A 14,521-nucleotide genomic window follows, 5' to 3' on the forward strand; every position below is an offset into this window, starting at 1 on the left:
TGCTGCTGCTGCTGCTGTTGATGCCACGCAGAGGATCAAATTTCATCCCCACCAGACAAAGCCCAAATACCCAAATACCAATGCGAATACGGCAAATGCGACACTGACACCAACACGCCAGCGGCATCCACAATGACATCCACATCCACAACGACATCCACATGCACAGCCGCATCCTTCTGCTCAGAGTTGAGTCGACGACGCTTGTCGCTGGGGGCCCGCAGGAGCTGCGGCACTAATAAACCCAGCCGCGGCTCAACTGACTCATGCACGGCCCACAGCCTTCGTCCCCGCCCCCTTCTCAGCTTCGATTCAAAAGCAGCCAAAGCCGCTCATCTGGCGACCTCTGCAACAACAGCAGAAGCAGCGGCGGCGACGGCGGCAGCATTCGCAGTTCATTGGCAGCGGATTAAGCTGAGAGCGCACTCTCGCAGCGCACGGCACAAAGACGCTTTGCCATTGGATCGATTTAAAATACAGTGAAATACTTAACAGCAACAACAACAACAACAACAACAAGCACAAGGCACAAATCATAAGAAGCAACAGCAGCAGCGGCAGAGAAAAATATTGTTTAAAAGAAAAAAGTAGCCAACAACAACAAACTGACTGCACAATACTCGCTCAAGATTTCTGTTAAGTTTATAGTCATAACAATATACGAGGGTAGCCTAAAAAGTTGTATGAATGAGAATTAACAGAACAGCAAAGTTTTCAATCGAACTTTATAACTTTTTATTATACATGTATATATTGAAACTCGTTTGATCTATTCAATTTCTAGCTATAATATACTTTTAGCCGTTTTTCACTTTCATATAAGTATTACTTGGTATATCTTCATACATATTTATCAATCACAAGTTTCGATTGCTTAGTATTGTCTACATCTTCAGTAGATTGTTTTTACCAAGAATCCAATGATAAATATATTAATTTATATATCTATATATGTAAATATTATCCATTACCCAATGCCAATCGAAATATACTCTCATCAAAATCCAGCGCCAAACGAGCATTTAAAATATTGTATAAAAAAAAGAAGAAGAAGAAAGAGAAAAAAAAATCATTCGGTTGAGTATTAATGGCCTCGATATGGCAATGGGTACGCTGGCTTGTGGGTAATATGCATAAGCACCATTAACTTGTACTTAAAACTGTATGCGTGTGGGGGGACGGAGAGGCAGGTGAGCGGTGCCACGCCTCCGCCTCAACAGCATATAGTCTCTAGGGAGGGCAAGTCTGTAACTTAAGAGCATGGAAGGGAGCGTCTTCAAGCGGATTATATTAATCAATGCAGCCGACAGTCGCTCATAACCAACTAGGCGTATGCGTGTTCAGTTACACACTTTTAAAGTATATATAGAATATGTATGTCTGTGTGGCATATAGGCATATACTATGTATGCCTTTGTTTTGCTCTGTCTCTGCTTAATTGAATCAATCGCGTGTTGCGCTGCCGTTCGCTCCTCAAAGACTTTGTTTGGCTTTAAGCAGGAAGATTTAAAAGCAAATGTAATGCTAGAGCAGGGCACAACTTTTATCTGCATATGCACAGATATATGCATACCTATATAGGTATGTATGTATATGTACCTATATATAGGTACATAACTCACTTTGACACATACGCTCGCCGAGGCAGACTGCATAAAAGGCAAAGCGTCTTAAGCGTTAAGTAGGAGCAACGTAAATAAGTAATATTGATAACTAAAGTGATTAAGGTTGCCGCCATGTGTGGCAACTGCGATGACGCTGACGCTGACGCCGACGCTGACGCCGGCGACGATTCCCTGTGCGACTGCGAACGGCGACGCCGACTGCAACTGCCGACTGTTGCTTCTGGCCTGCTTTCTGCTGCCAAAGACAATCCACAGCAACGGCAACGGCAAAAATTGATTTTTAATTTGTTTATAATATTAAGCAGACATTTCCTTGAATAAGCCGATCAAGCTTCAAGGTTTAGCTTTGTCTTGCCTTAAATCAAAACATAATTTATGAACAGCTCCAAATACAACGCAAAAGCCGTCGGAAATTTTAAGTTCCAGACATTTTGCTGTTGCTTAAGAGGAAAGTAGTAGAAATATCTTTATAGACTCTTGAAATAGCAGAAGTATTTCGAAATAAAAATTCTGAAAATTATGTAATCTTTTTTTATAGTAATTGAAATTGAAATTTCTTTGAATTTCGATTTTTTTTAAGTAACATTTACTTTAGATATTGATATATTTGATTTAATTTATTATATTCACTCCAAGTTGAATTCGTTTGTTATTTATACTCTGAAATTTCTCTGATTAGTAGATAAGGCAATACCTTAAAAGAAATATCAGTCTAGATAGATATATGTATGCTTTTTTCAAGTCTTTGAAGTACTACTACTCTCATCTCGTCTCACGAGCTTGCCCAATCAGTCTTACCCATATTTTCTCTCAGTGGAAAAGCCATGGACAGACTCGGAGCATATATCCCTTAGAGAAAGAGTTCTTCCTATCAACTGTCATGCGACAATTTCTCTCAGTGCATTAGCTGAGCCACCTCTAACAATGGCTCGTCCTCGAGAAGATGTCCTTTAAAAAAAAAAGCTCTGATCGATTTGAGCAGCTGGCAAATAGCACTCGATGCGTCGCGTTGCCAATTGAAAAGCGTATGCAAGTGTGATAATGTAACTTGACATTTGTGGCTGGCAGCATATGTGTGAGTGCGTGTGTGTGTGTGTGTGTGAGTGCATGTGTATTGTTAACTCCTATTGGCTGCTCGGGGGGTAGTCAATGACATTTTTGTGTGTTGGTGCGCTTATTTCTGGTTGAGCTGCACGTCGCAGTCGATTTTTTGACATTTTGCGCAAACATTTGACTCGCCACGGCATAGTCCTTCGATTATTGTCCTTGTGTTTGCCAACATTATCGACATTTAAATCCCACTCAGTGCTGCGGCAGGACCAAAAGAGAAATGCCAATAGCAACGACTGCGACGGCTTGTTCTCCACTTGATAATATTTGAGAGATTCGAAATCCTTTTTGTGACCGGCATTTCTTTTGTGTGGCTAACTGCGAGTGTGTGTGCTTGTGTGTTTTTGTGATCACACATGACTGCATATATAGAGACAGCCTGCTGCATTTCGGTCTGTCTGTTTGCCTTATCCTGCGTTCATAATTTTAATCCTTTTTCTACATTTTCGGCTTATTTGCATTCATTGACATTTTCCAATGTTTGTCTTGAGCACTTGAAAGGGACTTTGCATAGGTATGTTTGCTTATATATCAGATCTGTGTGCGATTAGCGTAATATCCTTAAACTGATTATACGTCTAAAGTCAATAAATAGCAAATCTAAAAGAGAGAAGGGGGAAGAAAGGAAAAATAGGAAGGAAAATGCAGGAGATGGGACAGAACAGAACAGATAGTAGATAGAAGATGGAAAAGAGAAGAGAGTAAATAGTAAATAGAACAAGGAAATGGGATAGATGAAGAGATAAGACAGATGATAGAAGAACATATAGTATAGACTTAGAGCAAGGAAGTTTGTTTCTTTTACATTTGGCCTCTTCTATTATACATGGATATCTCGTAGTCTTAGCTAGCATGGTCTAAGTGGCTCTCATCTATCACTAGTTCAGCTATGCAGCTGGCTGTCGAAATGCGATACTTAAATGTCATCAATTAATCAATGGACTCCATTGCACGCTTTTATAAAGGCATTCGAATTAGTTCCAAGCACAGATTACATTTCCATTTCCATTACCATAAGCACATAAACATATATACATATATATGTACAGAGAGAGAGAGAGAGAGAGAGAGAGAGAGAGAGGTAGATAGAAATCTCAACACTCAACAAAGTCGTTTGGCACTCATCAACGTGCTTTGACCAAAAATACACATCATAATCCTTTTGTAAGGATTTGGCAACTTCTTGTGATTTTGTTGGCCCTGCCCACTCATGCTGCACCGGCTGCCCCTTTTTCCGAGCGGGCTGCTTTCTTTCTGGGTGATTTCCAACAGGGGGTTGTGCGAGCGTTACGTAGCCCAGGCTTTGCTTGCATTCAATTATCGTGCGCAGTTGTCCATTGTCTTGCTGCTCTTGCTGCGGATGTCCTTGCTGCTGCTGCTTGTCTTCGAACTTGGAACTAATGAAGTGCTGCAGTGCCTTAAGCAGCTGCTAATGCCACTAGAGCCGGAGCTGGACTCGGAACTGGAGTCGGAGTCGGAGTCGGAGTCGGAGTCAGAACTCGTTCAGCTGCCTGCACTTGAACTCGAACTGCCAGTCAGTCAGTCAGTCGGGCAGCCACTTGGCCGCATGTATAAGCATGTTTTCTGGTTTGCTTCACAGACAAAGCTTAGAACCACTTAAGAAAATCCATTCAGAGGACTCTCGGGCTGGTTTAGTTTTTCTGGCCTCGCCAACATCATCCACCGCCTCCTGCCACCTGGCTGCCCAAATCAACATATCTGCAAGTTTTCCCTATATATATTTGTATATATATATATATATATATATATATATATATATATATATATATATATATATAGATTGTTGCCAACAAAGGGATTAAATCCAAGACAGAGCACAGAGAATAGATCGAGTGCGAGGGCAAGTGCGGGGCAGGGGTAGTGAGGTCACATATGCATAGTTTTACATGCTGTAAAGGACAAAAAATGAATTTATTACGCAACAAAACAAAAGTTGAGACAATTTAAATGCCTTTGCCCAGTAGCAGCAGAGGGCAATTTGGTCGGGCTGAGACTAGAATGGGGTTTAAATAAATTACCGCTACGGGCCATGCTTATTTCATTAGGATTATTTTCGACTAACGAAGATGTTCGGTCGTCGTCTTGCCTTGCCTGGTCTTGCCTTGGGTTGCCTTCTTCTATTTACTGAATGATTCCTTGATTTCCGGTTATGTATTTGTTACTGACACAGAAAAATGCCATCTAAGCGCACCTTGTCATAGCCGTGGGTGTGGCGGGTGGGGTGCGGGCAGGTCTAGGGCTAAGACTGCAGCTCGCGAAAGCGTAAAGCGTTAAGAGAAAGAAAATGCTCGGGTTGGCGGCATTAATTATAAGCCGCTTAAAAGTTTTCAACATGTTTTCCCCATTCGAGAATACCAAAATGCAAAACAACAAAATAGATGTTCTAAATAAATAGATTAGTATATATGTGAGTGTGTGTGTATATATATACCTACCTAAGCTACATTTCGATCCATTGCCATAATCGATAGTTAACTGAAACCCTTAAGCCATCTACGCCATCTTCGCTGCAGTTCAAGCCGAGTTCACGCACTTTTTGCTTAACGAGAAGAAGTTTTCCCTTACTTTTTTATTCTCCTTCAACTTCTTTTAGATCACATCAAAGTCTTTGTTAAGTTTTTAATATGCAACAACAACTTCAAATCTTCATGTCTTTACACTACAACTGAAGGCTGTTGGACTTTGTAGATGCTTGGGAATTTATGATTAAAGCTTAAATTATTTTTGTGGAGTAGATGATTAGAATTTTTTACATGTTGTATATTCGTATCTTTATTCATATAATATTCCTATTATTATATATGTATTAGATGGAATTTGAATATTTATATCATAATTAATATTCATTAACAACAATCCTTTTAAGTTGTTTCAAGCATAAATTGGACAATGTATTTATAAATTTCTTAAAAATTAACTGCGCATTAACAAATTGTTGGTATATAATATATAGAGAAATATTTAATATTTAAAAGTTCGAAAAGTACAAAAAAAAATATTCGACTAGAACTTAAGCCATATTTTAGCTTTTCAATATTGAAGAAATTTTTGTGAAGATTATAAAGAATTATTTAGGTATTATTTATTCTTTTAAGGCTTCGCAAATATTTTCTTTATATATTAAATGCGTTTATTCTTTCTTGTCTATTCTATTATTTTATAAATCGTTTCATATTCTTAATCTATAGTTTTATAAATTTTTTTTTTGAAGTATTATAACTCTTATGCTCATAATAAAATCATTTGGACTCTCTACTATATAAATATATCTGGTATTTCTAGTATTTTCCTTGTCCTTTGAGCTCATAGAGCATCTGAATTTGAATGCCAAGTTTCTCGTAATATTTTGAAGCGTTCTTCGCCGCTTTGTTGGCTGATTTTGCCGGTTTGAACGGCAACAACAGTTAGTTGAGTTTGCTTTTGTTGCTGTTGCAACGTGAGGCAAGACGTTGATGAGAGAAGTGCGAAGACAGGACAAGTGGCAGGGCTTAGACAAGGATATGCAACGTCCAAGGTGTGAGAAGTAGGCAGTCATGCGTAAGGCATGCTACTGTGTGTGTGTGTGTGTATGCGTGTGTGTGTGTAAAGTTCTTAAGTAGCCTCAATGGCTGGCTCGGCATTATAAATTAAAATGCATGCATTAAAAATTCTACTGAAAAGAGTTTGCAATTAAGTAGGACTTAAGTTGAAGTGTAAATAAAAATGCATGCACATACACATAAGCACACACACACACACACACACACACTGGCACACTTATGTAAACTTAAGACGTGCAGTTGTTGTAGTGTGAGTAAAGGACATCAAATTGCCTGCTTCGTGGCAACCAAAAAACTTTGTGGCAATTTCCTTAAGACTATTGCTTAATTTCCGGTCACTCTTACTTTCACACACACACACTCGCACACACACACACACGTAAACAAACATGCCTGCCTGACACTTAAGTCCTTTAAAATCCTTAAGATTTTTCGTGCTGCTCTGCGCACTAAGACATTTCCACTGGTCAACCACTGATAAGCAAATTCAAACAGTTCACTTGGCTTAAGCCAACGGACCTTTGCCGCATCCCCCATGCCCCGCTTTCCTCCACTTGCCCCAGCCAACGTCAGCAGCTGCTTGGCCAATGTCCTTTCGCACATTAGGCAAATATCCTTTACGGTTATTAAAACTTTGGCTCCGTACAATTTTAATTTTCATACCCAAATCACTCAAATCATTTTAATAAGTAAATTATGAACATTCTCTTATAAATAAACAATACACAATTTATTCGTAGCGACCCGAAAGGGATACACGCACACACACGCAGTGCCGGCAGGACTTGCTCTCGGGTCAAGAGACACACAAAAAACCAGCTGAACTACAAATATTTGTTGCTCCACAAAGATATTTTCGTAAACTTGTATAATCCTTGCCCGGCAGTCATTCAAATTGCTTTCCTTGTCTGCTGTCCATGTGTGCATGTCTGTGTGTGTGTGTGTGTGTGTGTCTGTGTCTTCCTTAGTTGGGGATTAAGTCGTTTTGATGTTGTGCGTAGGCGATTCATAATTATTGTTGGTTCTGGCCGCTGCTTGTGGTCAGTCAATTGGTCAATTTCTTAGAAGAAAGCCAAAAGCGCGCACACACACACAGACACACGCACACACTCATGCACACTCTCAGTCATATTACAATAAAATTTCAAAACAATTTCGGTTCACGTCAATGCTACGCAAAACTTTTCAAAGATTAAAATCTTACACAGAAAAGGGGGTTGAGCGGGGGTTGGGCGTGTGTGTGTGTGTGTGTGTGTTTAGCTCTCACCCCTGCTAATTGGCCGCCTCTGGCTGTTGCGTAATCAGCCTCAAAGGCCAGCACTAGGGGTGGCTGGGCTGGAGAGCTTAGCTGACGTCACAAACAAGCGAAGCTCGAAACCGAAGCACTCAAAATATCCCATTTATTTGAACTCTCAATTCAGATTGCGATAAGCCAAACGCAGTATAGGGTAATCAAGCAGCAAAGAGACCAACGTGTGCAACAATTGCTGCAGTCAAGCAATAGATACGACTGTTAAATACCCTTGAAAATGCATTGAGTGTATGTTGAATGATACCAGAGCTGTACTATTTGATTGCGAGACACAGTTTTGGTGCAAAGCTTGAGCTAGATATATATTTTGACCTACTACATTTCAGAAGCACAACTACTACATACCCTGTAAGCATAGTAAAGTATTCTAGGCACCTTAAAATCTTATTCAATTTACTCTGTTAACAGTTTTATAAATATCTCATACTATTTGCCAAGTAAAAGTCGCTCTACTTGACTAGAAGATACCCTGCAAATATGAAAACTTTGCCTTTCCCAATAATATACAAAAAATTTCGTGTAAAACTGACAGTCACAATTCATATGGGTCTTATTTCTCATAAAACATTTACTTTGGGCGACTTAACATACCCTGTAAATGAGAAAGTGCTGAGATTTTGTAGATTTAACTTAAAGCAGTTGTAAATATGGGGGAATATTGTTATCTAGTTATCTATCCGTTAGAATGTCGCTACTTACCGCTCACATACCCTGTATTTGATTAGCATAGCAACAGCTTGACTTACCTTCGCTACATTTAACGCAATCTATTTTCACTTTGATCTCTTTGCGTAACTAGGCCTTAAATTCTTAAATGTTTGCATAATCACACACAGACAGACACAGAGACACACACACACACACACACACAGACACACACACACTTACAGGGTATACAAAATGCAACACAATGAATGGTGTTTGTGTCGCAAGTCGAATCCCAGCCAATTGGCAACTTCATTATTATTATTATTATCATTATTATTTTTTTGTTGTGCGCTCGGCAGCGCCATCGACGCAGGTTAATAAATCTTAAGCTGCGACACAGGGCAAAAAAACAGTAAGAGAAAATGGAAAAGTCTGCAAGGCGAGAGGCGGATGGAGGGGGGAAAGCGACGACAGCGTCTAAGCCTATGCAAGTGGAGTTCATTACAAATCGTTTGTCAGCTTAGGGCAACTGCTGCGTGGCTTTTGGCCACTGAATGGGCGTGGCGGGGCGGTGCGGTGCTGTGTCTGCCTCTGACTGCCGCTGTCTGACTGCCTTGGCTGAGATTTAATGCCTGAAACGTTTTTAATTCAATTTGCTGCTGGCTGCGTGTCTCGATTATTTTTTTGGCCACTGATAATGCTAATAAGGATAAGCGGCAGTCGCTCGGGGCTACTTAAGCGCTGCCTGCATTATGCCAGCAGACAGCCGTGCCATGCCACGCCCACACTTCAAATAGCCCACCGCCACCCGCACATAGGTAAAGGCAGGCATTTTTCGAGTGCTATCAAAAGGCCTGGGCCAGCAACATTTTAAAACTGAGCTACGCAACAATTAGCATACACACACACTCGCACACACACACACACAGGAGCGTAAAATCGGCTTTTGTGTTAGCCCCCAAATCATGGGGCAGGATAATGGATTTAATGAGTTTATTATTCGGTTGCAGTCGACGCATTTTCGCTGCATTGTTCGTGGCCGAGCTAATAGCCGCCACAAGCGCACCTCGCTGCCACCTCGATGGAGAAGCAGCTGCTGCTGCTGCTGCCGCTGCTGTCCCACGCACAATGCACAGTAAATACCAAAGCCAAAAACTGGCCAGCCGCCCTCGAGTCACGCCCACAGTTTGGCTGTTCTCTATGTGAAAATCGAAAATCGTAATTGCGCATATTACCTAGGGTCGAACATGGGTTAAGCATATACATATGCACACAAATATGCATGTATGTGTGTACATATATGTCATTACGTATGCCTCATGCGCGTCAAGCGCCTTTCGCTCTTTATTTTATAGAGTTTTACACGAATTAAAACAGAATAATTTTATGATTTAATTTCATAGCTGATATTTTAATGTGATATATTATGATTATATACACACATATGATGCATACATGTGTGTATATATATTAAAGATTATATAGTATACATATATGTAGGCATTTCATAGATCCGTGCGCTGATATAGCTTTACTTATCTGGCATATTTATATGCCTTTAACTTGTGCTGGAATTTGTTGTAGAGCTCATAGCGGCATTTTAATTTTGTTATGAATTATGCCTGGGGCATAGATAGAGTTGTCTTAGAGCCTATATATACATATGTATATGTATATGTATATATTCCTTATCTATTTGAAAAGACTTTGACATCAAGCACTGTCTTCCTGTTTCCATATAAACAAACCTCGAAGCATAAACAACAAACCGAATTTCGTTCATGCATAGAAATGAACATAACTTAGGAAATTTTTTAAACCAAAATTTTAGTATAAGAGTAAAATAGTAATAGTATTATATAGTATAAAATATTATGTCTTATATTCTTATTAAAAGCAGCTGATGAAGGATAAGTTTTATATATAAAAAAAAAATAATGTTTAGTCCAAGTTAAATTTTTGACTATATATCATTATAGAATTATTGCCTCAAGTCTAGAGCATATAGATTTCCACTTGTCACAGATAGTTCATCTTTCTTGTCAGTTTTTTTTTAAATATTTCACATATATATGTATGTATTTTATATATATATTTAAAATTAAATATATATATATATCATGGTTGATTTTTGCGAATATGCTCGTACAATTGATATATTTATTTTTAATGCCCAATGAGGATTTTATGGCAATTAAAAGATTTGCAGACGCACAGACCTACATCCATACACACATATACATACATATATGTATATATATTTATTTTATAGTGAAAATCGCTCATAATTGTGGCAGTAAAACTTTCGGTCGACGCGTTCTTTTGGCTGTTTTAAAACCTGCCCAAATGCCAATCGGCCAACAATCTGCGCTGCTTACAATTTTTATAATTGGAATAATTAATAATACCATTATGGCAGCAGCAGCAGCAGCAGCAGTGGGAGTGGCAGCGGCAGAGGTAGCAGCAGAGGGCGTTAAGCCTATTTGCAGTCGATGTCCAGAGCCGGAGCCAGAGCCAGAGCCAGAACCCTACAGCATCTATGCCCAACTCAAACGGACCCAACGCAGCTCTGCATGCCTCGCATGCATTTTCCAGCTTTGGATTGGGCATGCGGCATGGGGCATGGGGCGTGGGGCGTGGGGCGCGTATTTGCATTTGCATTTGCTATTGGCAAACATTTTTGGTAAATTATTTTTAAGCTCTTCATAATTGGTCGCGGCGAAATAGTTGTTGCCCAAAACTATTTAGACCAAAAGGGCTTAGGCCAAATATTTGACTGATGGCAACCCGAAAAATTCTCTCAAGCCAAAGCCAATCAAATGGCCAACTCAAATATTGCTCTATAGAGTCCAAGTGCTGCTAACCGCATTATTCATAAATAATTACGATACACACACACACACATATATATATAAATGCATGTATATGTGAATATTCATATTCATATTCATATTCATAATCCTGCTTGATAGTGGGTAAGCGGCTAAAACCATTTTATGGCTAACCGCAGCATGCAATCATTTATTTAAGTACTTGTGGGCGGCACTGGGGGCGTGGCAGTGTATATACTATATACACATATATACATATATAAAATATGTTTTAATTGCTGATTTTAATTTTGAGCGATTTGCACTTGGCGCCAGTTGAAGCGTTCGCAACGCATTACTAAACCGATTAGCTGCAACAGTTGAGCGGTGCGAGTTGCTCCACAGGGCTGTAATTAGAAGTGAAATAGCAGCTGATGGACTACAAAATACCCTGGCTGGCGGTTTGTAAATAAAGATCTGAGTAGTTGCTAGTAGTGGGGGGAGTACGATTCGGTTTATTTATATATTTCCTACCAGAAATCAATGGAATGTATGTGTATGTTTACTTATTAGTTAATACAGGCACAAGCTAAGCTTACTTTAATACAGTTCAGCTGCCGGAATCGAAGTACGATTGTAGGGTATTACACAAAATGAATTGGAACTGCGTGATGAATATTTATGGGGTTTTAAAGTCCATCAGGAACAATAAACTTGTTCTTCATATGTTCCGCTAATGTATTCCACTCGCATTTATAATCTTTTATGAACTTGTGAACAATCAATTAACTAGTTCACTACATTGAACTGAAACTTTGGTTAAATTTTGAACTTTATTAATTATTATTATAGTTTCACATTATATATATGAACTACTCAAGTTTATTTCTATAGCTAACCATTCAATGAATGAGCTAGTTCATCAAATTGAACTGGAGTATTCAACCATTTTCAGTTCAATTGACTGAATTGGTTCAGCGCATTCAATTGGAATTTCTCAATTCAATGTCTATTTCTATCTACAGAACTTAACTGATAATAAAATAATTATTGAAATCTTAACTCAATTTCCTTTAATAAACTTATGATACGAGTTTGGTTTATGGTTAATAAGTTTCCACGATTGATAAGAAATATATTTCATAATTAATATATTCTTTCAGCAACAGATTAAATATGTTAATATCTGACAACTGACTTGTCTCTATAATATGTTGACAGTCTCTCTAACTTTTCTCTCTCTCTCTCTCTGTCTCTCTGCTTCTTTCAGCGAAATCGCTTCCATTGCACTGCGTGGTTGAGTCCGTGCACTCGCTGCACGCCTCGCTCACCATCGACACGCGTCAGCCGTGGAAGCGCCGGCCAAACATTGAGACGGACAGCTATGTGATCATTGCGGCGGCCACGCCCTGGAGCGAAATAGTGCAGACAGCGCTGCAGCGTCTCGGCTACTCGCAGGAGGTGGCCAACACAGCCCGAGGTGAGTCGGCAGGAAGAAAGATAACCCAGACAACAATAATAATCTCTCTCTCCTTTTCTCTTTCGCTCCTTGGGCAGGCTCTCTCATCATTAAGCACTGGAAGCCCATACCCCTGGAAAAGATCTCTGATAATCCGGCTGTGCCGGTTAGCGACATAGTGGGCGAACTGACCTCCGTTATAACGCTGCGCATTGTCATCTTGCGGCCGAAGACCTCGCCCTTTGGCGAGATCAAGGACAAGCTCTTGAAGCTGCTTGTACTCCAGTCACACGCCCTGCTCCGCTCCACCGGCTGCCCCCTGGACGAGGTGAGTGACGCATAGACTAGTGATTCTCTCTCAATGTAATATTATAGCTAATTAGACATTCGCTTTGAACTCTGCTAGCTTGAGTTGACAAAAGTTCTATAATGATGCCTAAGCGGTTTATCTAGTCTTACACATTATGCGAGAGGGAGGGAAAGAGAGAGCGAGAGAGAGAGAGAGAGAGAGTTTTTTTACCTTACCTAGGCGTAGCATAAGCCGCAGCTTAAAGTAAAAACTTCACAGCCAAAAACTCAAACCGCTAATTTGCGTGAATTGAGGCATAAATACACACGCACACACACACATGCACACACACACATACATGTGATTCCTTGGCAACAAAAGTTTTGCGCCCTTTCTTGACTGCCTTCAGCGAGTCATAGCACATGTCTGTCTGTCTAACTATACATATATATGTATTGATGTCTGCATATCAAAATTTTGCTCGAAAATAATGACTACAAAGAAATGTTTTGTTAAGCCGAGTTCATTTATTTTGGTTCACTTAACAAATCCTTTGCTGCAATAGTTTTCATTTTTAATCAGCTTTGCGCTTATCGCAAAACAATTTACAACTACACACACACACACACACACACTCACACAGACAGAGAGAGAGAGATATGCACACTTATACATTTCTATTATATCTTCGATAGGTTGAGCTCATTGTTTAGGCCCCAGGACTTAGTTGCAACTGTTGGATCATAGTCTTAGATGGTTTGCAGCGGGCAGCGCATGACCCACATCTAAATCCCCCAACTTGTTGACAGTCAGTCATAAATCACAGACTTATATATATGTACATATATATATACATACATAACACTATCGGAAATCACGACCGAAATACCCTTCAATTGATATTGCGACTGATTTTATTGGCCCTGATTAATATTAGCAAAGCGCTTGGCTCTAATCACATGATAAGCATATATATTCCTATAATTCCCATCACACACACACACACACACACACACACACACACACAGTCGCACACAGATACTATGATAGCGTGTGTTTGTCCCGTGGCTTCTTCGCTTCTTCGCGCATTGTGAAACGATATGAAAATCAATTTAATAATTGTTTCACTCCCTCCCCCCAGCCCACATTCCGCTGCTGCTGCTTCTTCTTTTATTTACAATTAGTGGTCTATAACACCAAGACAACCCGCTCCACGCTCCCCCATGCTGCGTGCAGCTTAAGTGATTTGGGGCGCCTCCTTAGCTGATAGCAAGCAGACATTATCTATTATATGGAAGCGCACGTAGAGTCGAGACAGAGGTATCTATGAGCCATTAATACGGCATAACAGAAACCCAACTCCAACTAGACCCTATCAGATATACATACATACATACATACATTTGTATATGTGTAGGTATATAGATAGATAGATATATGTGCCTGATTGCTAGCCCGGAAAACGAAGAACTTACGAATTCATTTCTATTTCTGAACATTAAATTCAATTTAAATCGCATAAGCTGTTGTCGCTCCCTATCGGCCGCATAGGAACTATCTATTTATCGCGCCCTAGCTCCCGCCAATTGTCGCCTCCCTCACCTCCCCCTCCCCCTCCCCCTCCATCTTTATCTCTATCTCTATCTCTGTCAGTTAGTATTAGTTTTTGTGGTATCAGCATTTAGCGTTCAGTTAGTCGCACACCGCC

The 14,521-nt window shown here is 39.9% G+C and overlaps 2 protein-coding genes across 3 annotated transcripts in view; one reads left to right on the forward strand and one right to left on the reverse strand.

Annotated features, from left to right (window-relative positions):
• The window catches only part of Oatp58Dc (Organic anion transporting polypeptide 58Dc), a 110,081-nt gene that overhangs the window by 79,261 nt on the left and 16,299 nt on the right, over positions 1-14,521 (reverse strand). The gene's annotated exons all lie outside the window — the stretch shown is intronic.
• The window catches only part of dve (SATB1_N and homeodomain domain-containing protein dve), a 96,143-nt gene that overhangs the window by 77,564 nt on the left and 4,058 nt on the right, over positions 1-14,521 (forward strand). For both annotated transcript variants that reach the window (XM_018104262.3, XM_018104264.3), the window contains 2 exons: positions 12,336-12,545; positions 12,623-12,852. In XM_018104262.3, coding sequence (XP_017959751.1) covers positions 12,336-12,545; positions 12,623-12,852 — 440 coding nt within the window. The remainder of the gene's footprint in view (positions 1-12,335; positions 12,546-12,622; positions 12,853-14,521) is intronic.

The sequence above is a fragment of the Drosophila navojoa genome, chromosome 5, assembly GCF_054131105.1.
Source record: "Drosophila navojoa isolate 15081-1374.11 chromosome 5, UAZ_NAV_1.0, whole genome shotgun sequence".
In the NCBI taxonomy this organism is placed as follows: Eukaryota; Metazoa; Arthropoda; class Insecta; order Diptera; family Drosophilidae; genus Drosophila; species Drosophila navojoa.